This window comes from Pelobates fuscus, chromosome 12 (genome assembly GCF_036172605.1).
Source record: "Pelobates fuscus isolate aPelFus1 chromosome 12, aPelFus1.pri, whole genome shotgun sequence".
Taxonomy (NCBI): domain Eukaryota; kingdom Metazoa; phylum Chordata; class Amphibia; order Anura; family Pelobatidae; genus Pelobates; species Pelobates fuscus.
Window position 1 is genome coordinate 127,612,853 of NC_086328.1, and position 23,092 is coordinate 127,635,944.

The 23,092-nt window shown below is 39.5% G+C and overlaps 1 protein-coding gene across 2 annotated transcripts in view; it reads right to left on the reverse strand.

The window, feature by feature from the left end:
• Window positions 1-17,972, reverse strand: part of SYT9 (synaptotagmin 9) — a 133,516-nt gene extending 115,544 nt beyond the window's left edge. For both annotated transcript variants that reach the window (XM_063438304.1, XM_063438303.1), the window contains exon 1: window positions 16,827-17,972. In XM_063438304.1, the coding sequence (XP_063294374.1) occupies window positions 16,827-16,974 (148 nt within the window). In that variant the 5' untranslated portion in view covers window positions 16,975-17,972. The remainder of the gene's footprint in view (window positions 1-16,826) is intronic.
• Window positions 17,973-23,092: the final 5,120 nt, after the last annotated feature.

Consider the following 23,092-nt stretch of genomic DNA (forward strand, 5'->3'; position numbering starts at 1 on the left):
TATGCTGTTTTACCCCACTACAATGCTCTAACTTCTCAGCTGCCATAGTATCACCAACCCCCCAGTGATACTTACCTCGTGCAGTAATTCCCAGCCCTACAATTTTCTCTGCCATACCTACACTAATTTTATCACAAATTATTAGGCTGTATTTTTGCTGTTTCTTTACCCATTACTGTTATAAAGCACAGTGCTCATCTTGTTTATATTTAGTTTATCTCATATGTCTGGAGGGCTTAATTAGCCTACAAGCTAACTTCATGATCTCTCTACAAACATGTGTGCCTAGCCTGACAACCTACACTTTATTTAGTCACCCATCATGGCTATATATTCTTTTTCGCTTACTGAATACAGTGTATAACACCCTCTCTAGACGTATCCAATTAGCCTGAAGTTACTTTATTTAAAAATAATTTTAAAAATTGTGCAGTTTTACTGAAGCCATGCAAATGCTATCTCATGTTTTACTTTGTACTTTCAACAGCTGTTGTGGCTGGGCAGGTTTTCTTTTTTATGTATTACTATGCACAGCTAAAATAAAGAATTATAAAAAAAAGACTCCTGTGAGAATCAAAACGTTGCTGTTTGTGTTTCCTGCCGTGCTCTTAATAAAGCAATCCTATGTTTTTTTAGGTAGTATGCAGGTACCCATTTTATTTTTAGAGAATTCATTACTGGTGTGGAGATACTGGAGGTCGAAACACTAGACTACTTTAGTGCTCATAATTCTTTGTTGAATCTGGGAACCGTAATTGTGATTACTCCTGGCTTGCTCTGCCAAAATCCAAATAGTAATCACAATTTTGCGGCAGAAAATAAACGTTTAGAAATGTCTGGAGCAAAAAAAGATTACAAATAATTCCAAAATATTTCGCTCTAGCGATTGACATCAGAATGTGATTCTATGTTCGTAGAATGCTCTGTACTGTAGTTTCATATGCATGTTTTGGTCACATGGCAACATTTGAAACAATCTTTACTTTTGAATTATACATTTTGCTAGCCCTTTGTATTAAAGGATCACTATAGGTTCAGGTACACAAACATTTAATCCTGACCCTAAAGTGTTTAACCCACCATTTAGGTGCTTTGCCCCCCCACCCCCTATAAAAGTTTAAAACCCACCTTATTTCCCGCGCTGCGCAAGTCCGCCGGCGCTGGCTCACCCCGGGTCCATCTGCGCTGGCTTGGTCCCCTTTGTGACATCATCAAAATAGACGATTTTTTTGGCCAATCCAATGCTTTCCCGCAAAATCGGCACAGGGACAGGGCCAAATGCAGTTTTGGCCAGTCAGGACCTCCTCATAGAGATACATTGAATCAATGCATCTCTATGAGGAAAATTCAACATCCCCTTACTGTGCAGCCCTGAGCCAGGAAGCTCCTCCAGTAGCCATCTAAGGAGTGGCCACTTGGAGGTGTCCCTAGGGGCAATGTAAACACTGCCTTTTCTCTGAAAAGGCAGTGTTTACATAAAAATGCCTGAAGGGAGCTATTCTACTCACCAGAACAAATACATTAAGCTGTAGTTGTTCTGATGACTATAGTGTCCCTTTAAGCTGTTAAATATCCTTTGTACATACTCAGGATTATTCTATAAATATTATGAATCGTTGAGTATACAAAATGAGAATATGCAAATTTGAAATTTTAGTTCAAAATAGAAGGAATCGAAAAACTCCCCAAGTCACTTATACTTAGAGTTTGTCAATTTTGCTCATGTTAAAGGACCACTATAGTGCCAGGAAAACATACTCGTTTTCCTGGCACTATAGTGCCCTGAGGGTGCCCCCACCCTCAGGGTCCCCCTCCCGCTGGGCTCTGGAGAGAGGAAGGGGTTAAAATTTTACCTTTCTCCAGTGCCGGGCGGGGAGCTTTCCTCCTCCTCTCCTCCTTCCTCGCCACGTCATTGGCTGAATGCGCATGCGCGGCAGGAGCCACGCGCACATTCAGCCGGTCTCATAGGAAAGCATTTACAATGCTTTCCTATGGACGCTGGCGTCTTCTCACTGTGATTTTCACAGTGAGAAGCATGCAAGCGCCACTAGCGGCTGTCAATGAGACAGCCACTAGAGGCTCTAGAGGCTGCATTAACCCTCAGTATAAACATAGCAGTTTCTCTGAAACTGCTATGTTTATAAAAAATAGGGTTAACCCTAGCTGGACCTGGCACCCAGACCACTTCATTAAGCTGAAGTGGTCTGGGTGCCTATAGTGGTCCTTTAAGTTCACTTTGAATTCCTGACCCCACACACTTTATGGAATTTTTGTAGTTAAAATGACCAGGTTACAAAACCAAACACAAACAAGCAAAGAAAAGATACACTCTGCAGAGTAGCAGATCTAATTTTAACGCAGCCCTGTAGAATATATTTTCATAACTCAAATTCCTTAAAGGGGAAGCCTGGTCAGTCATCCTGCATTTAGCAGACAAGAAATGTAAAAAAAAAATTGAACCAATCATGCAAGAAAATATGTGTCAAACGTCTGTTATACCCCAACAAGTACCGTCTTTAGAAAACTTCACCATCTGGAAAACCAATCACTCGCTTAATCTTTACCAACGTCGCTTGTCTTTAAGAGTGAGTAAATATAACAGTGACCTCAATTAAAGGAGAACATGCTTTAAAATCTGTAATTCTTTTCGATATGTGATTAAAGGGACAAGGAATAAATCCTTCTTTAAGTCTTATTGCGTGTTTCTGTGACAACCATTTTTTTTTAAATCTAAAAATTAAATGTAACATTTGAAAAGTAGAAGGGGAAAGATTCTACAAAGCAATGCAATATTCATTTTTAAAATGAATACTAGTGTTAGGAAATCGGTGTGTTTTTTGGAGACCTATGAATTCAGCATTTTGTTGGCCGAACTTAAAACGTTCTCCAGCAATTAAAAGAAATCAGGTGCTCCGCATGTGAAATCAATTAATTGGCTACTTTAACAACTTTAATCTCAATAGCAACACTAATATGAATTAACTGACTTCACACAGGGAGCATAGAACATGATATGTTCTGTAGGCCAAGCTGTATTCTTATGTACAGTATTCTTGTTTCCAACAAAAAACTTGGGGAGCTTGCAGCCTTAGCACCCTCATCTGGCACACATGGGGTGCCCCACACTTGGGTTTGTCCTGCTTAGCAAGTGAGTAGATTTTGTGGCCCTTGCTCCCATCAGAACTTAATTTTAGTGTGTTTAAAAGTTCCCTTCTGTTGCTGTTATCTCTGTCATCCCCTTTGTGGTTTTAGAAGTTCAGCCAATTAAAGATGACTTACCTTGTTTAAAGTACCAAAACACCTCTCTCTTTGTCAGAATGCATGCTGATTTTCTTGCAATCTCATCCAATCCAATGCGCACTGGGGACGAGATACGCATGCACGGCAAACCGTCGCTCTCCTCCAATCAAATACTGCTACAGGCAGAATTTGGTTCCAGGACTGAGTTTGACTCGGTTCTAGAGGTAACCATGCAATGAGTATATTGCTGTTTATACAAAATGGCAATATTTTACATTGAAGGGTTAATACGACAGGATCACAGTATGCAGTCCACACATGGAGATGTTTTTAGTGGTCCTTTATATCCCCACTATCTTCTACACCCAGTGCAACTAGATTCATTCATGTACAAAGTTCATTTTTCTGCTACACCACCATAAAAGGATTAAGGGGCTGGGAGGAGGTCACACCAACTTGGAGTATCTCTTTAACCCTTGGCAAGCTACACAAATGGTCAGGATGTAGGAGACAACAGTTGATGGGTACACTGGCCAACAGAGTGGTCTGGAGATCAAACTTGTATTTTTATGCCCTTTCCATCCACCATCCATGGTGTGAGAAATTGAAATTGCATCCACAGTTTGGTTCCTTTTAATGTATTCCCTCTTACATTTTAATTATTTTAGATTAGATTGCGTAGTATGTATGTATGCATAACTAAAGTAAGTTAATTAAACCTCACTTGCAAGCTCACATGACTCGCTGGTGTCACTGAAGAAAATCTGTCCGTCTTCTAACATGAAACACGGCCACTTATCAGGGAGAAATTCTGATAACTGGAAGAGTAAGACATCAACTATGGAGCTTTAAAAATAAATTAGAAAAGCTACTTAATGTGAAATTCCAATGTGAGCAGTCATTTCTTTTCCCTCTCCCTCTCTCTCTCCTTTAATTGCTGGTTGTGATTCTGTTTAGTGCTGTCCAGATGGTGCCTCCAATATGAAAAAAAAATGTAAATTTCATTAAACAATTTAATCATGTCTGAAGGTCCATCTAAGTGGTTATCAGCCTCTTCTATCTTCAAAACTGAGTTATGAATATGGATGTATCGTGACATGCCATTAGGCTTCCGTAGTATAAAACGAGCGCAGGGAAGTGCTCTCTGGATTAACTGTGAAATAATGTGAGTACCTCTCTGACGTGTCCGTTTTGTTTTTTTAAGATAACAAAATGAAAATGTACAGTTCGTGTACTCAAAAACGTGTCAATCTTAACACTGAATTTCAACAGATTTTACAAGTGCTGAAACGCTTCTTACGGTTTTTAAGTGTTATTACCCGGAGTATTCTGTTGTGTAATCAATCACATTAAATGCCATCTACCTTAATGGTAATGGCTCCATCCGCACTCTGTCATTAATGGCTGATCTTAAAGTGACGGTACTATAACGCTTTTCAACACATTCGCACTCTGTATTATGGGAAACGCTAGGCATCTAAGGTGCAAAACGGCATTCGGTCTTTATGTGGCTCCAAACGCAAGGGTTTTGCAAGAAAATACAACAGCCATTGCAATTTATTTCTATATTATATAATAATTATATTATTACTACTATTTAAATTTCAAGTAGAGAACTTTCTAGGATGCATATAGAGACTTATAAATAAATAATGAGCAAACCCCTTATAATAAATACAATAGACTCTTTAAGGAGTTTTCACTTTTGAAAAGTGTATAAATAGAACACATAGTCATGCAATCTCAGTAGACGGGTAACAGCAGTAGAATTCCATGTATCACTCATCTCAGTGATTTCAAATATAGCATCATCGTAGAATGTTACCCTTGCAACAAGCCTATGTGTCATAGTTCTTCCCTGCTGCTAAACCCGCTGCACATACCGTATGGAAAATCTGTCATTGCTACAACTTACAAGTTCATGCAAACTTACACAATGGGACTATGAAGGCTGCAGCCCCACTCTCTACTGAGTTCCAAGCTTTCTCTGAAAGCAATGTCAACACTCTATGCAGTAAGTTGAGGTTTATTTTTGCACTGTATGATATGAATAGAGTTTAGGATTAATTGCTGCTATGGTTTGCTGTCATGTTAACAGAGTAAAATATTTCAGCACCAGATGTGTGGACAGCGCCAGCTATGAAACGCACTGTTAAAGGACCACTATAGTGCCAGGAAAACATACTTGTTTTCCTGGCACTATAGTGCCCTGGGGGCGCCCCCACCCTCAGGGACCCCCTCCCGCCGGGCTCTGGGGGGAGGAAGGGGTTAAACTTACCTCTTTCTCCAGCGCCGGGCGGGGAGCTCTCCTCCTCTCCTCCTCCTCTCCGCCTCCCCACCTCCTCTTCGGCTGAATGTGCATGCGCGGAAAGAGCCACACGCGCATTCAGCCAGTCTCATAGGAAAGCATTTATAATGTTTTCCTATGGACGCTGGCGTCTTCTCACTGTGACTTTCACAAGTACACAAGCGTCTCTAGCGGCTGTCAATGAGACATCCACTAGAGGCTGGATTAACCCAAATATAAACATAGCATTTTCTTTGAAACTGCTATGTTTATAGAAAAAAGGGTTAGCCCTAGCTGGACCAGGCACCCAGACCACTTCATTAAGCTGAAGTGGTCTGGGTGCCTATATTGGTCCTTTAAGAGGACACTTTCAGCATTATAACTAATTCGGCATGGTGCTCCCCACAAATGTAAGCGGTGAATCCATTGTTTTGACTTCTTACCTGGGGCGCCATGTCCTGCCCCTCTGCAGGTAGTATTGAGATCTGGTAAAACCTGCTGGAAATAGTTAATAGTTCTCCTGAGCTAATAATAATGCAGGGACAATTCATCTCCCGAGAGTGTCAGCTAATTGCTCTGAACCAATGAGTTAAGTCGTGCACTGCCAGGCTTAGATCAGGAAAGAGAGCTTCCAGCTTCAGAGAGACAGAGAGCGGTGCTCAGGAGACCTCAGGTATGAAGTTAAACTGTTAACAAATTCTACATTGGGGGAGTGGGAGATACCCAGGAGGCTTTAGCAGTTGTGGCACTTGTTGTGCTATTTAAACTGCACCTTTCATCACTGACATCAACTGCTGTCCCTTTAAATAGTTACATAGCTTACACTTTTAAATGTTAAATCAGTTGTTTCAGTTTTATGTGTATTTGTAAGATGAAACCTTTGACATTGATCCAAGAGGCAAAAAATACACAGTCCTATGATAGGTACAGGGATTGGTGTGATTTCGTGTGATTTGTACTATGTTTCCATTATTGTTGTGTATTAGGGATATTCAACAAAAAATTAAGAAAACCTAATACTGCTTATATTATTTTGATTAAGCAAGTAATTAAGACTTTTTTGTTCCATGCTTATTTGCATGTTCCTAAACAGAAAAAATATATATATTGCAGTGTTGTTCTAGCCCCAGTTATAGGAAATGTACAGATGAAACATAAACATTGAAACATTAAAACATTGCTGCTAACAAAAATATCTATTAACTTGGAGCTCTAGAACAGTTATACGAGCAGTTATCAATCCTCAAACTGATCCTATAAGTCTTTGGATGTATATACTCACTAAAAAATGTGGGATGCAAACTGCACAATTTAGGAGCTGGAGAGCCCATGCATTACTGCTCCGTCCTCACCAAGATTCCGTGTTAGGTGAGGAGGAAGAAGTACTCAGGGTTAGGATATATTTTTTGACACTGCATATATACCTACCTGAAGGTACAATGCGTGGATGATAAACTTTAAACTGTCCCTTTAATCCTTTACTGGAAAAATCTATTTTAAACACCTATGAGTAAAGAGAGCTCAGTGTCTAAGTGGTAGGTCACACAAGCTCACCATAAATTCTAACATGTTTAAAAGTCAATGATTAAATGCATTTTCAGCACTAGAACAATGGGGAGTCATGTACAAAAAGTGTGGTGCTCGGGGGGCGGAGCCGAACTTGCTAGTAGACCAGTCGTACATTTCCTGAGCTCCTGCAGTGGGAGTCCAAAACCTGTGAATATCACAAATCTACTTGATGGAAACTACCTACAACTGGGCTCGACACACAGAGGAAGCTCTTACTGACCTGCCGATACCATCCATAATGCTGAACTCGACTGGAAACCGCAGTGGAGATATGAGGCCTAGCGGAGGCACGGGGGACGGACAGCCGCCTTACCGCCAGTTGCAAGCATACAGAACACACTCACCCCCCCCTATGGGCCGATGGGGGAGATCTCGGTCCCCACCGGACAGGGTGCTCCGACCTCCACACCAAACGATAGACACAGCGAACTCCCTACACAAAATGGAGATGGACACCCACAAGATGGTGGACCACCCTGACACGAGAGTGTCAGTTAAGCGATGGCACCAAGCTCACATTGCAGTAACCATAGACTGCACAAGAGACTCTATAACTAAAATCTTTGACAACTTCTGGTCAAAATTGGAGGCATGCATGCAGAGCAGCACAGCGACCACGTAAGCGACTACACAAATCTCACCGCACCACCCCCAAGGGGCGACCCTGGACCACGCAGGCTCCCAGGCTCGTGGACCACAAGCACAAGCTAATACAGTAAGATTAGCCTGCAATATCACGACATCATAGACACCGCATGTCCTGTGTCCAACAGAACATACTGAACTTTAGACAAACTTACGATACCTAGTGAGACACCACGACACTAGATACAATGGAAAGACCACACCCGTCACACTGCATGATACCACAACTTGTTTAAAATATGTTTCTTTTCAACGACTTATAAACATATAAAAAAATAAATGAGGCAGATGCATATAACACTGTTATTCGCTGTGATAACCCTTTTTTTTTTTTTTTTTTTTTTGCGCAATACCCTTGCATTTCCCTTTCTTTATTCTGCACCCTTCATATATGCCTTAATAAAATAAAGATTGACAAAAATGATAAAAAAAAAAAAAAAAAAAAAAAAAAAGGGTGGTGCTCAATTTAAGGCTGTTTTTTTGAACTTCTCATATTTTGGCCTTTTTATTCATACATTTGCATTAAAATAATCCCTTCTGCTCTTCTTTGTCACTCTTCTTTCCTGTTACAATTCAGTTCTTGCTTTTAGCTCACAAATGCGTTGTTTCTGCCTCTTAAAAAAGAGGTGCAAGTGTGTGCCTTTTGTTTTCTGAGAAATGTCTCTTCAAGAGGCAAAGTGACTGAGTTTCCAAAAAGGTAAGCAGTTATTATTTTTGTTTTAAAGGGACACTCTGTGCACCATAACAAGTTCATCAGAATTAAATTGTAATTGTGCAAGGGGGTCCCTGGGTACCAGCTTACCTCATAGGGTTAAACCATAGTCAACAGTTTAACCCCAAGGACTCTAGAGTCCATTTGCTTTACCCATGAACATTCGCTACAGTCAGAGACTTGAAACCTAAAGTGAGAAACAGATATTTTTCTCACTCTTTTTTGTGAATGGTGTGCTCCTGACAAGCTGAGAGCATCAGCTGATTGAAGCTTTGGACCGCAGCAGATCTCCATGGGAAAAGCTAACGGGCATGGGATTTAAGACTTTTGGGATTAAGTCAGTCATCAACAGCTTAACAATCAACATCTACAGAACTCCTCATACAATAACAGCTTTATTGCAATGCTTGTGTGTTCCTTTAAAGAGTAGAAAATTCCTTACATTATGAATGTATCTTTTATTCCTAGTAAGTTTACTCATTTGTAATTTTTTTTCATTGTAACCAGTGGTAAAATCATCCCAAAAAATCCCAAAGAAGACTTAAACTGGTTGAAAGATGGATTATTTTGGCACATTACAGAAAACGTGGAAAAAGTCACATAACAAAAATTTGCACGTTAACAAAACCGATGTAAAAGGAAAGTGGAAGCAACATTTTTTTTAAATATCCCTTACTGTAAAATTAAATCAATAGCATTTACATGTGGGTTAGAAGACAGACATCTACTGAAATGACATATATGTGTCCGAGAATGAAGGGTTAAGTAGTCAAGGGTTGTATTTTTTTTATAATTAATTTACCAAAATAAAACATCTATTATCATATACAGGCCAACTTTCCCTAGAAGTGGATACAAAGCTCTTAGCACACACTCTTAACGAAATCTGTCTGAAATATTCATTTGTCATTACTGATCTTAATAGCGCTCATTATATCTACATGGGAAGGATAACAGCTCTTGGTGGGAACAGTACTTGCAACCCCAAGGTATGAATAGATTCTACAGCATATTCATTAAGATACTGAGTGTTCTCACCAGGCTAACTCACACGGGGAGCATTCAGATGGTGTTTATCTACCAACTAAAATTTACATGTGATTTCTCAGTGGTAACATATTTGCTTTGTTGATGAAGAGAATACCGATATTCATCATTGCATCGCTTGTTCTGGGTCCTTTATGACAGTTCGGGGAATATTTCTTTAGAACTTGGCTACTATATACTAAAAAAACAAAAAACAAAAAACAATAGCAGGAATATTGTGTATATTGACAAAACCAACATAATCGTTAAATAATCACATAACATTCAAAACCAAATTCCGTGCTGATGTATCAGCAGTAGGTGCCCAACACGTCCAGCTATTCTTTATTTTGGGGGTTGGGTGGTGAGGGGTGGCTGTTTCTCACCATTTTTTTTTTTACACATTTTTCTAATTTTTGTAAGTCACCACTTTAAATAGAAAATGTCAGGCGATATCTAGTGTGGTACTACATGACCGTGATCCAACCCACTGGGCTACTGTACAACCCTTATATTCTGTTTATTTTTTGAGACTATATTCCAGGAAAATCACACCAAAAACACATTCGGCATTTTACACACTGTGATTTGGCAACTTCAAAATATATATACTCTTTACGAGCCAATGGTGAGAGAGAATTTAGCCTTGGCATTTAGAAATTCACCCTGGTTGGAATGCTTTGGCTTGCAGTGGCCGAGTGACCTTAAAGTTCTGACTAGCAGCATAGGACTTGATATTTTAAACTCTGGATATAGTATACATTAAATATGCTTACAAAGGAGTCTGTTTACTAAACCAGAAAAGTTGCACATTTTAGAACAATATAACTTAGCTGGAAACTAGCTAGAATGGAGAATCACTTATCAGTTCTTTACAGATCAGAGTTCTGGGTGAATAACCTCAAGCTAATTTCCATAATCAATTTCTTTAACAGTGGATTATTATTTCAAAGGAGGAGCAGCGGATACAACAAGGCACTTGCTTTACAGTGATCTGCTGACTCTAATTCTTGGAAAAAAGTCAATGAGACACATCTCCATAAGTGAGTAAGTAAGTGAGTGAATGAGTGGAAGACGAAAAGAGCTTCCATTCACTTTCCTGAGTTCTTCTCATTCATATCTTTTCATGAATGAGTATAAACCAGGCATCTGGCATTTTGCACAAAAGTCAGGATGAAGTGTACACGAGTTTCTATCAGATCCATCACTATCCTTTAAGATCTTAGAAAAGCCATTGAACCTCCTAGCCTGACTCACAAGTTATCATCAGTTCTACTCCACAGTTCTAATCCACTTCTTGATCCCTCAAATATGCCCTTGTCAGATCTCTGCTCTTCCATACACAAATCTTTTCCTCCAAAGTTCTCCACAGTCTTGGAACAGACAATCAAATTACTTTTCAATCTGTTTTTCCCTAAACGTTTTGAAATGGGTCTCCAAAAGCCATGTTTTTAAAGAAACTAACAAATGCTCCCCACAAACCCCTTACTGAGCATCATATGTGATTACAGTGTAGCAAAAAAAATACCTTGTATCTCACCTGCCCCATTCTCCTTTAGAAGATATATTAGCAGACACGATGATACAAATCTATCCATTTGTTTCTATCTGTCTCATTATATTTTTTATACCCGTTGCTCAATGTATCTAGTACGGTAACATTCTTTGATGCTATATAAAGAAACAATAATTACACATAATGGTAAGTGCTAATTAGGAGAAAATTACAACAATAAATAACACAATGCAATTGAAGAAGAAAGCTGGAAAATTAAGTAAACATAAAGTGTTACTGACACTGTGGCATAGATGGAAATCTCTTCAATAGTGAATAATTGTGAGTAGAGACTATTTCTATAGATAGATCGTAGATAGAGCGAAAGATAGATCATAGATAGAGAGAAAGATAGATCTTAGATAGAGCGAAAGATAGATCGTAGATAGAGCGAAAGATAGATCGTAGATAGAGCGAAAGATAGATCGCAGATAGAGCGAAAGATAGATCGTAATTAGAGCGAAAGATAGATCGTAGATAGAGCGAAAGATAGATCGTAGATAGAGCGAAATATAGATCGTAGATAGAGCGAAAGATAGATCATAGATAGAGTGAAAGATAGATCGTAGATAGAGCAAAAGATAGATCGTAGATACAGTGAAAGATAGATCATAGATAGAGTGAAAGATAGATCGTAGATAGAGTGAAAGATAGATCGTAGATAGAGCGAACGATAGATCGTAGATAGAGCAAAAGATAGATCATAGAGAGAGTGAAAGATAGATTGTAGATAGAGTGAAAGATAGAGATAGATAGAACAAAAGATAGATAGATACATAGATAGAGCGATAGATAGATCATAGATAGAGCGAAAGATAGAGATAGATAGAACAAAAGATAGATAGATAGATACATAGATAGAGCGGTAGATAGATCATAGATACATAAATAGATGATAGATAGAGGATAGATAGATAGGTAGCTTAGATATATAGATAGCTAGCTTAGATAGATAGATAGATAGATAGACAAATAGATAGATAGATAGATAGATAGATAGATAGATAGATAGATAGATAGATAGGTAGATAGATAGATAGATAGATAGATAGATAGGTAGCTTAGATAGATAGATAATGGATAGATAGATAGATAGATAGATAGATAGATAGATTAAAGGGACACTGCAGGCACCCAGACCACTTCTACCTATTGGAGTGGACTGGGTGCCAACTCTCTCTACTCTTAACCCTGCAACTGTAATTATTGCAGTTTTTTATAAACTGCAATAATTACCTTGCAGGGTTAACTCCACCTCTAGTGGCTGTCTACTAGACAGCCACTAGAGGGCACTTCCTGATTCATAGCAGCATGGGTTGGGTTACTCTTCCTAAAAAAGTTAATATAGGGTTGCCAGGTACTTTTTAAAATTAGATTCCAATCCAATCCATTTTAAATCAGTAGGAAATGTTTGTGCAGAACAGTGACAATGGGGGAGGGGAGGTACCGATCCCATGATGTAATACACATTTGCGTGCTGCAGCCAGGATCATATGACCCAGTTTAGGAACTTGTCCCGAATCTTGTGCCAGGACCCCCAGGACAGCCAGAAGCAGAGAAATAAACAAATATTTACCCAATAGTTAAGTTGAGTATTGCAATTCTTAATATCGTGTATTTGCGATTCCAGATTATGGGATAGAAATATACCCTGGTTATAGTGCATACATGATTTCCATAGTTAACGGGTTAAGGAAGAGATTGTTAGAAACAAGCACAGATATCCACACTGGCCATGGTAAGCTTCCTGGGAAATGACACACATATCACCTGAAGTTGAAAAGGTAGCTTTAGAACTATAAATATTAATCTGTATCTGTGCCCTGATCACCAACTGAAAGGAGACAAATGTGCCCTAGGTCCAGTACACAAAGGGAGATTATGTCCTCTGCCCATCGCACACATGCCCTCTTTGACCCATTGAATAGACTCATTGTGCTCCCTGGCACAGCAACATAGTGAGAGGGGGCATGGTGGAGGGATTAAACCTCCCTTGTACTAATGTGGGGTCCATATTGACCATCACAGGCTTTTTAAAAAAACATTTTAATTAAATATGTTAAGGTGGGAACTAACAAGCAAGCACGGACAGCTGCAACACGATTAACCCTCATGCCTCCAAGGTGTTGAGCTTGGCTAATTCAGTTTCCACAACTGAAATTTTCAGCCAAACTGAAACTGGCGCATTGCTAAGCATCGGATGTCCTGAACAAAATTTCCATTTCAGAATATTTGGTTCGGAAGAACTAAAGAATTGTGCCAAATACAAGTCTAGGTTAGAGGTTATATATTAAGCTGCAAATTGCTTAGAATTGACACGGGAATTGCTTAGTTTAGAACAGTTCACCTTCTAACCAACCTGGTAGTTTTGGCCAAAAAAATTGGAATACTCTTACATTTCTACAAATCAGTCTTGGTTTCATTTGTTGTAATTTCTATCTGTTCATTTGTCTTTGGGGTGACTGGACGAATAGTCGAAATTTTGACGAAAATATGTTAACCTGAAAACGAATGCCAAAGTCTAGTAGTTTATAACACTCATTGAGTATAATTACATATGTTTCATTGAATTAGTTCTAGTTTAAAAGAAAACTATAGTCACCAGAACCACAACAGCTTAAAGAAATACTCCACTGCCAAATACAAAAAACAAAAATTAATTATCTTTAGTAAATACACCCAGAATGAAATCATGCATACATTTAATTATGCATTTATTTCATTTGGGCTATATCTATAAGCTTGTAAAAGTTGCAGATCTCTTGTCTGAAGCCTTTGTGTGCCCTCCCCTTCTAACCACGCCCAGACTTTCTGTGGCTGTCCAATCCCAGACTGCAGCTCAATGAGAATTGTTTGCAATTTCTATTGAAATCTTCACTTCTTGTAAAATGAAAAAAAGAGGACACACTCTTTGCACCTAAGGCATTTCAGTAAGCTAAAGTGCTTTATGTGTTTTAAGTATTAATTTAACGTAATGGTTATGTAGCACACAGGCTGTCCCTGCAGCAGTATAAATGTTTACTCTGCTGCCTGAGTACACCTCTAGAGGCTGTCACTCAGACTGCCGCTAGAGGCATTTCCTGGACAAGGTTCTGTAATCTTTGCACATTCTGCAAGTGGAAGCTAAACACTCCCCACACAGATGTCTTGATTGAACTCTATAAGGAGCTGCTCATTGGCACAACAATTTGCAGTGCATATGCACTAGTCTTCCAATACTTCCTATGGGAAAGCATTGGATTGGCTGAGATCATTAAGGTGATCTCAGTCAGGGAGGTGAGGCAGCAGATGGCGACTGGAGCAACAAGGGTCAAAAGGTGACAAAAATGTAATTTTTTTATTGCACGCGCTGGCGGGGAGGTGGTAATCTAAAAAGTTAGCAAAACATTATATCATCAGAAATACGTGTTTCTAGCATTATAGTATTGTTTTAATAAACAAGAGAGAAGCTAGTAACCATAGCATTAACTCTCTTCTGGACTGTCTGATGGTTTATTTACTAAACAGCATTTAGTAGTGAATTAAAAATCAAATTACAAAATTTAGGCACATGTTTTTGATATAGAAAAAGTCTCAAACTTAGCTAGAATCACGACTTATCTATTTTGAACTAAACCTTGCAATTTGGTTTTGATTCACTACAATTTGGTGTCTAGTGGAGTGAAAACTGAATTGCAACATTTAGTTTACACAGTTTTCTAAAAAAAAAAAAAAGTGATAAAAGAAAACATATAATTTAAGGATCGATAAAACCCGATCAGTTGGTGCCCCTTGTAAAATTGACATCAGGAATGTATTTTCTTCAATGTGGCCGCAAAGTGCGTATTAGTCACATGGGGCCCTAAGTAAATTAGGCAACTATTTCTATTGGGGACAATAACCACTTAAAAGGTAAACCAGCAAAAATATAACAAAAACATAATGAAAATGTAAAAACAAATGTTTGTTTCTTTTAAATATTAGAGGGCTTAACTGAAATAGTTAGAAAGCTCCAACATCTTGCCAATTTCTATATGAAAGTCCCCCGAGGCTCCTGCTGACTGGGCCCTGCTCACTGGATCTTCTAATAAGGGAGATATATACCTCCATGTTATCAATATCAATTCTGTCCATATTTGGTTGGCATTGATTGGCTCATCACGTCACCTGACCCTCGCCTGAATGGTATTTAAATATGGTTGAAATCAATAAATATGTACAACTCCTGCATTAGGAATTACAAGGCTACCTGTGCCTTGGGAATCCATACTTTTAGTCAAACATCTCGACAACGGTTTGACCAAGAAATTAAAGAATGGAGCACTATAACTACATTAACGTGTAGTGCTTATAGTGCTTAAACCGCGGCATTAGAACAGCAAATTTGATTGCCAGAGAAACATGCAATAATACTTTGCTCATTCCTTTGGCAATAAATGGTTAAACGACAGGGCAATCACATTCAAAATATACAAAGAGAAATGGACCCTGGCTCCAGTTTCAGTATAAAGTCATGATAAGTACTGAAACACGTTTTACTCTTTAAAAGAAGGAATTACCTTAAAGTAAAGAAAAGCATCGTGAGAATTACAAATACTTGAGGGGGTTCTTCTTGTTCACCCCTCTACTAAAGCATTAGTCTACCTACTATACTTGTGGCGGTGGTACCTTTGGGACAGCAAATTTGGCAGGAAATCCAATTAGCAAAAAAAAAACAAAAAAAAAAACATAAAACCCCCCATGTATTATTTATTGTTATCTGTTATTGTAATGTGTTATTATTATTCTTATTATTCGTTATTATTCTTATTATTCATTATTATTAACTCTGCCGACTCCAAGAGGGAGCCAGTGGCAACACCTTAATAGTTAATGTAGTTCCCATGTTTCTGGTTAGACAGTGGGTAATGTTATAGCTCAGTCCTGCAGATTTTCTTGTTGGTTTAGAATGTGCCTGGATTAAGCATTAAAACAATTAGTTTAACCCCTTAAGGACACATGACATGTGTGACATGTCATGATTCCCTTTTATGCCAGAAGTTTGGTCCTTAAGGGGTTAATGTACTATAGCAGCAAAACACACTGTATAACTTTGTTGCACTGTGGTTTGTTCAGTGAGTGAGCTCTGAAAAAAAGGCTTTCACCCTAAAAGCATTCAGAAAATTGCTTGAAGATCACACACTTAATTGACCATCACAAGAAGCAAAATAGCAAGAGAGACACGGTGTGGGAAATAATAATCCTGCTTTGCCAACAAGGGACAGAAGACTTTATGGGAGATATTTATCAAGGCAAAGGCAGCTAGCTCCTCTTCTGGTACAAAGTGCTAAATAAGGAGCAATTGCCATGGAAACCAACAGGCAGCACTTACCTGCAGAATAGTGCCAGTGTTAACCTGATTGCATCCTTATAGTGTCACATCATAGTCATCATAAATAATAACATAAATAAACAAATAAATAAATCTAGCAATGAGGAATAAAAATAACAAAACAAAAAAATAAATAAATACAATTCTTGCTCTCAGTCTCTGTAGACCGGCGTGTTCAGGGAGACCACAAACCTGTTGCTGTTAGAAAGTTACTGAGCTTCAAAGTTCCAGCACCCTCAGCCAAGTATGGCTGGCTGGGGATAGTGGGAGTTGGAGCTCATGCAGAGCTATCATAAACTGGCCAACGATAGAAAAATAGATGATGTACAGCAGGAAGGAAATGAAGGAAATTGCAGGTGGCACCTGGGAAAATACTTAAACTCAGGGGTGAAACAACACATCGATACAAAGTATCCAAGCAGTAAGATCTCTGTGGGTTTACCTGAGTCGGTTGCCCGAGGCCTGCTTTGATCCCTCAGGTAGTGGACAAAGTCCAAGCACTCTTCGTTTTCCAGAAATCCACTGGAGCACAGGTCCACCACCAGTTTGACCGCTTTCAGACAGGTCTCACGTTCTTTGTCTTCAGGCATTTCCTACCAGCATCCTTGTGAAGCCAGGAGCTTACTGCCCTGATGTGCAACTCTTGCCCCCTCCCTACCCAGGAAGGCAGAGAGGGCAATCCACCTTAGGAATGGCAGTTCAAGCGAATGCGTGATATTATCTCCTGTATCCAAGGTCCAGCACCACCAGCTACTGGTCTACACAGAAGTCACACCTTGGTGGACCCAAGTTTGCGCTAACTCAAGATCTTCTTTAAAGCTGACCTCTCACAGCTCCAGCTGGATCCACAGAGTTCCTACCCAGCTGGATCCACAGAGCCCCTACCCAGCTGGATCCACAGAGCCAGCAGCTGGATTCACGCCGCTCACACCCAGTTGGATCTCACAGAGCTCACACACAGCTGGATTCCCAGAGCTACCACCCAGCTGGATTCACACAGTCAACACCCAATTGAATCCTCAGATCTTGCTCCAAGCTGGCTCCAAACAGCTCCCACCCAGATGGCAAGTCACAACCCCCACCCAGCTGGTAAGTCAAAGCACCCAACAACCTAGTCTCCAAAAACACAGCTTAGGACTCAACCAGCCTAATCACTTTCACTTTGTGGAAGACCCCTGCTCCACTTCTCATACTGATGACAAGAAGAAAAAAAGTATCCACTGCCTCTTCTGGTCATGTCCTTAAACCCCACCAGGATGACTTTGAATCCTTTGCAAACAGTGCAGTTAAGACCAATAAGGCATAGCAATGGCTCAGCTTGGAAGCAAACATATGAAGAATCTCAATGGTTAAACAGCTTCCAGAAATGAGTACTACTCCTTTTTTACTTTTAAGGTTTCCTGTAAATAGCCTCTGCAACTTTAATTCTTCTGGTTAGACAAGAAGACCTCTGTTACCGGTCCAAGACTCCCATTCTCTCTCTCCCTGTGAAGTCTAAGCTCTGTATAACACTAGTTCCATGGATGTGCAGCTGACAGAGGCTGATGTAGGAGAGGAAAAGGGAGGGGGTTGTGGTGGATAAGGGAAAGGAAGCTTTTAACGCTGTGAAATGTGAAAGATGCTGTGGTAACGATGAAGTGTCTCCTGGATGGGCTCCTCCCTCAGACATGAGCTCCTTATTTTTCTTGGACCACTTTAGATACAGATCTTGCAATTATCAGACACAGAACACTGACACTTCTACAGCTACTGAGTATCAACAATGTATCATCAATGTATTGCCATGCAAAGTCCAAAGCCTGAGACAAAACAGAGCACAGCTAATATATATTAAAACATACATACAGGGGGGTTTATTAACTAAACACTGAGTGGTGGTGAATTGGAAACTGAATTGCAAAGTTTAGGCAAAAAGATGCTGATATGGAAAAAAACAAAAAAACAAACACAGACAAAACAGACACAAAAACTACAGCTATAGTTACACCTTAATTATTTAGTTTAGATTTTTTTTTATTCATTACAGTTTGGTGTCTAGTGAAGCAATATCCCAAGCTCTTATAAATGGCACCTGCTATTTTAAAGGTCCTTCAGGAAAACATACAGCCTGATTTATGAATGTACAACATTAATGAGTGATTTGTGTTTTATTCTAATGAGCAGATGATGTTTTCCAATTATACAATCCATGCGATTATGTTCAGTAATGCTCCATTTAAGGATCATGTACAATGTGACCCTTAATCTCGGGCTGCCAAAAAGTAATGGGAGTTATGTTCCTTTACAGGCACTGATACAGAGAGCTGCTGACATTGTAAGTCAGCTTTCTTCTCAGGGGCTGACAACCAGGAGTGTATCTCCCAATAATCTCAGAAGACTGGGATGTTGTCATCCTGGGATTAAAGGCGCCCTATACCTAAAACTTGCACTAACACTAACCCACTAACAGCAATTCTTAGCTAACCCTTACACTTACCCTAAGACTAGCAGTCTCAGTGAAGTGTGTTTTATTATTAAGAAAAATATGCCATCTTAGGGGTCTGTAGACATTCGTGAGCCACTTAACGTTTGGTGGGTAAGTGGATTAGATTGGCTTGCTATGATGGTGCCAAGACAGAACCTCTTGTTGGCACAGTTTTCCTCTAATACATAGATCACCGTTATGGAATAATATGACACTATTTTGACTTAAAAATTAAATTAGTCTATTTACAAAAATAAAGTTTTGACAATAACTAGTCATATATCATGCAGACTTCTGGGTGTAACAATTATTTTGTTGCAGGTTTTACCTATTGTTTTAATAACGGAATAAAAAGGAACAAGATAAGACTGGCCAAAAATTAGAATTATGTGATATAAATACCCAAAATATAAAAGTAAATAAAAAGGGGCTGCAGGGGTGGGAAATTTAGACTCAATTCTGGGCTCTGACTATGAGAGCAAAAGGACAGTTAAATTAAATGGAAGGTTGTATTAATTTTTTTTAAAATGAAATAATAAAGTTGCCATGAAGAAGAAGTGACAATTCGTCCGGGGGTTATAGTGATTCAGAATGTATTTTAAGTTGGGTGATCATAGAGGATAGCCATTTGGGTTGCACAGAATGGTCTGTAGATCACGAGTGAGATTTTAGTTATTTTCTTGAAGTTTTTCCCTAAAATGTAAATTTGTTCCCAGTAAGACAAAATTAAATTAAAATAATAGATTTTTGAGTGGATATGCAATTTTTATATTTACTAAGTGTAAAGATAGTGGAAATACAGCTATTTTAACTGAGTAAGCACACCTCATTGAGGACCACCCAGGGTCTGCATTAGTATCAGAAATTCTCTTATGTGAATACAATATACAGGCACTCCTCACTTACCAACCGAGTTCTGTTGAGACAACCAAGTCTCTCATGCTCTAGGGAGCAGGTCTATGTTCAGGGATTTCCCTTGAACATAGACCAGCTCACTAGCGCAAGCAGTCCCTCGTATCTATGTTCGGGGAAAATTCCATTGAATATAGACCAGCTCTCTAGCACGGGGAATCCCTCAAATCTATGTTCGGGGAAATTCTCTCAAACATGGACCAGCTCTTTAGCACAGGAAATCCCTCCAATCTATGTTCAGGGGAAATTCTCTCAAACTAAGACCAGCTCACTAGCGAGAAGAATCCCTCAAATCAATATTTAGGGGAAATTCCATTGAACATAGACCAGCAATCTAGCACGGGGAATCCCTCGAATCTATGTTCAGGGGAAATTCCCTCAAACCTAGACCAGCTCACTAGCATGGGGAATCCCTCGAATCTAAAGGAGGAGCTGCTCTATCAACTTTTGTCCAATCCCTGAAAACATGACAAATGACAGCTATGGGATTCAGTCTTTGTCTATGGACCAAGGGATCCTCCATCACCTCAGCGTTGTAATCTTGCACATGAAGATTAAGTAAAAATAAAGATGGCAAATAGAAGTGAAAGCTAATGTTGGACTTGTAATATTGCTTAAACTCAAGGTAACAGAATATTGAAGCAGAATAATTATATTTGTGTTTTCGTATTTCAAAGCCCTTGTGTCTCCCAGTGAGTGTATGTAACCAATGCAAGCCTTATTGTTTTGTTTGACCGTTGGGGCTATTTCTGTTAGAGATTAACACTGTGTTATCCCTCCTCCCGTACCCACCTGTTCTGATGTTCTGAATACTCCTACTTTCTGACTTCAGTTCAAGATCTCATCCCATTTTCATTTGATTTCACATTTTTGCCCAGTCACTCACTCCAGAGGAATACCTCGCTGTCCTCCGAAACAAGCATTGGAGAACATCATCTTAAGCTGGTTCCATTATCATAATTGTCTTTAGTTAAGTCCCATGGCCTGCACAACCCCCAGACCTCTGTCCAATAGAGAACTTGTATTTATATAAACTATTCTTCTTCCTTTAATATTATTATTATTATTAATAAACACTCCTCTCCTCTATAAAAATAAGATAACATTGTATGGATGCATTGGGATAGTACAATGATAACAAGACATACTCTAGTAGTATTCGAGCATATTAAACACATGTACGATCACAAATTTGTACACACATGTGCGAACATGCAGACACACACACAACACACTAGATTAAAGAGACATAGAGACAGATAGATAGATCTCATATAGAATTTAGTTACAGCTACAAACCCCTCATGTAAGACAAAAACACACGCTCAAGCTTTTCCAAATGTATGTTTTCTGTTTACAGCCAAACTCTCCAGATTTGTAGTAATCCACTGAAAGCCTAGCATGGTGATTTAAACTCTGCAGAGCTTACTATATGAAATATACAGAGTTTGGATGTAGACTGAAGAGACTTGAGTTATCGGTCATCAGGATTCAGTAAGTAAAAGAATTCAATATTGACAGATGTGCAATAAAAAGTATCTAGAACCGAACTGAGGAATACGAAATGACAGGTAATGCTAAAAAGACAGGGGTGAAACTCCAAAACCACTATTTAAGTATTACAATCAGAATCTGTTTATATTCTTAACCAGCTATCAATGTGCAAAAAAAGTGTGTCTACATTTTCAGCAAATGTCAACGTGTTGAATGTATCGGTGAAGTCCTATATGCTCTCATTCCTTTCTGGTATATTACTGAATGTGTTTAGAAAGTGTGGTGAGTGCCACCATCTCATGGTTTTCTTTTTATGTTTTTTAACACTAAGTGTGACAAACTGCCATTTGCCACTGGGCATTGGAGAGGACTGATCGCTAGCCTCCTGCCCTGCGACTATGGCCCTGGAATGTATTGCCCTTTGAGAACTGCATTTGGGCATAATGGATTTTTATATACTGTTTCTGGCCCTTTAACTGTGTTGTACAAAGAAAGGGTTTGTACTTTTAAACTGGCACTTCGGATGCAGTCGAAGTGCCGAAGTCGTTGAAGTGCCGAAGCAGTCGAAGTGGCCGCCATTAGACAGTCGAACACGTGGCGGCGGCCATTTTAATCCAGTCGAACGCGGTAACCTGTACCTTCCCCTACCCTTCGACACTGCGGCTGGAGGCTAAGTCCCGTACGAAGATTCTAACACACGTTCGAACGGGACTTTGTCATTTTGGTGTAAAATAGACCTACATTAGACTATTGAACACTGCTAAAATGCGCACCCGGTTCCACTTCGACACTTCGACAAAAGTCGAAGTGAGTTCGACAAAAGTCGAAGTGAGTTCGACAAAAGTCGAAGTGAGTTCGACGATTCGAACGCCGCCTTTGGATGGGACTTTGTAACTTTTCAGGGCAGAAATAGACCGACCGCACAGCCTGAATCTGTGGAACTGTTTTGGGCATGAAAATGTGCTTGCGGTCGGTCATAAAGGACTTCCAGCTAACTCTTTAACCCCTGGATGGAATTAGCTGAATGTTGGATATGTTTGTAAGTAAAGTATGCTGATTATTAATATTTGGTTTTTATGAAGATTGAATGTATAGTTTTGGAGTTACAAAAATGTATAAAAATGTATACGTTTTAGCTTGGAGATAATTCAGTAGATACAGTAAGAAACTCAATTATCTCCCAAGCAGAGGGGAGGGAATTTGTGGGATGTAACCAATATCTGATTGGTTAATGCCTAATTGCCTGTGGGCGTCTCCCTTGCAGGGGAGCACTGCATAAAAACATCAGAGTTCTTCTTGACCCTCAATACGTAGCCTTGTCTCGTTATTGGAGGGAGCTGCTATATCACACTGGGGATTGCTGTGCTCTGCATACTCCCTTGAGCTTTAATCACTTAGCTCTTTTGAGAGCTTGTTCTTGTTCCTGATACGCTCTCCTGAAGGAGAGGACTTCCCCACACGGTCCTGAATGCTGGAGGTTCATACAGGGTGGAAGGAAGGCGGCGCGGCTCCAGTTAAGCTACGGCGGTTGTGGAGTCTGCGGTGGTTGTGGTGTCGTCTGCAGTGCTTGGAGTCCTCAGGAAGCGCTAGGAGCATCCGTCAACGGAAGGTGTCCGTTACACTAAGCACTTAGAATTGATTTTTATAGATTCATTTGGCGACCAACGACCCACCCGTCTTCATCTTCTTACGGTTACATGAGAGTATCAAAATCACAGCAGCACATTTCTGTCGCTATATAATATACAGAACTATTAACCTGATTTAGAACATGTTGCAAATCTCTGATTTCACAGACCTAAACCACAATTATATAACAATAATTATTTAATCTCGGA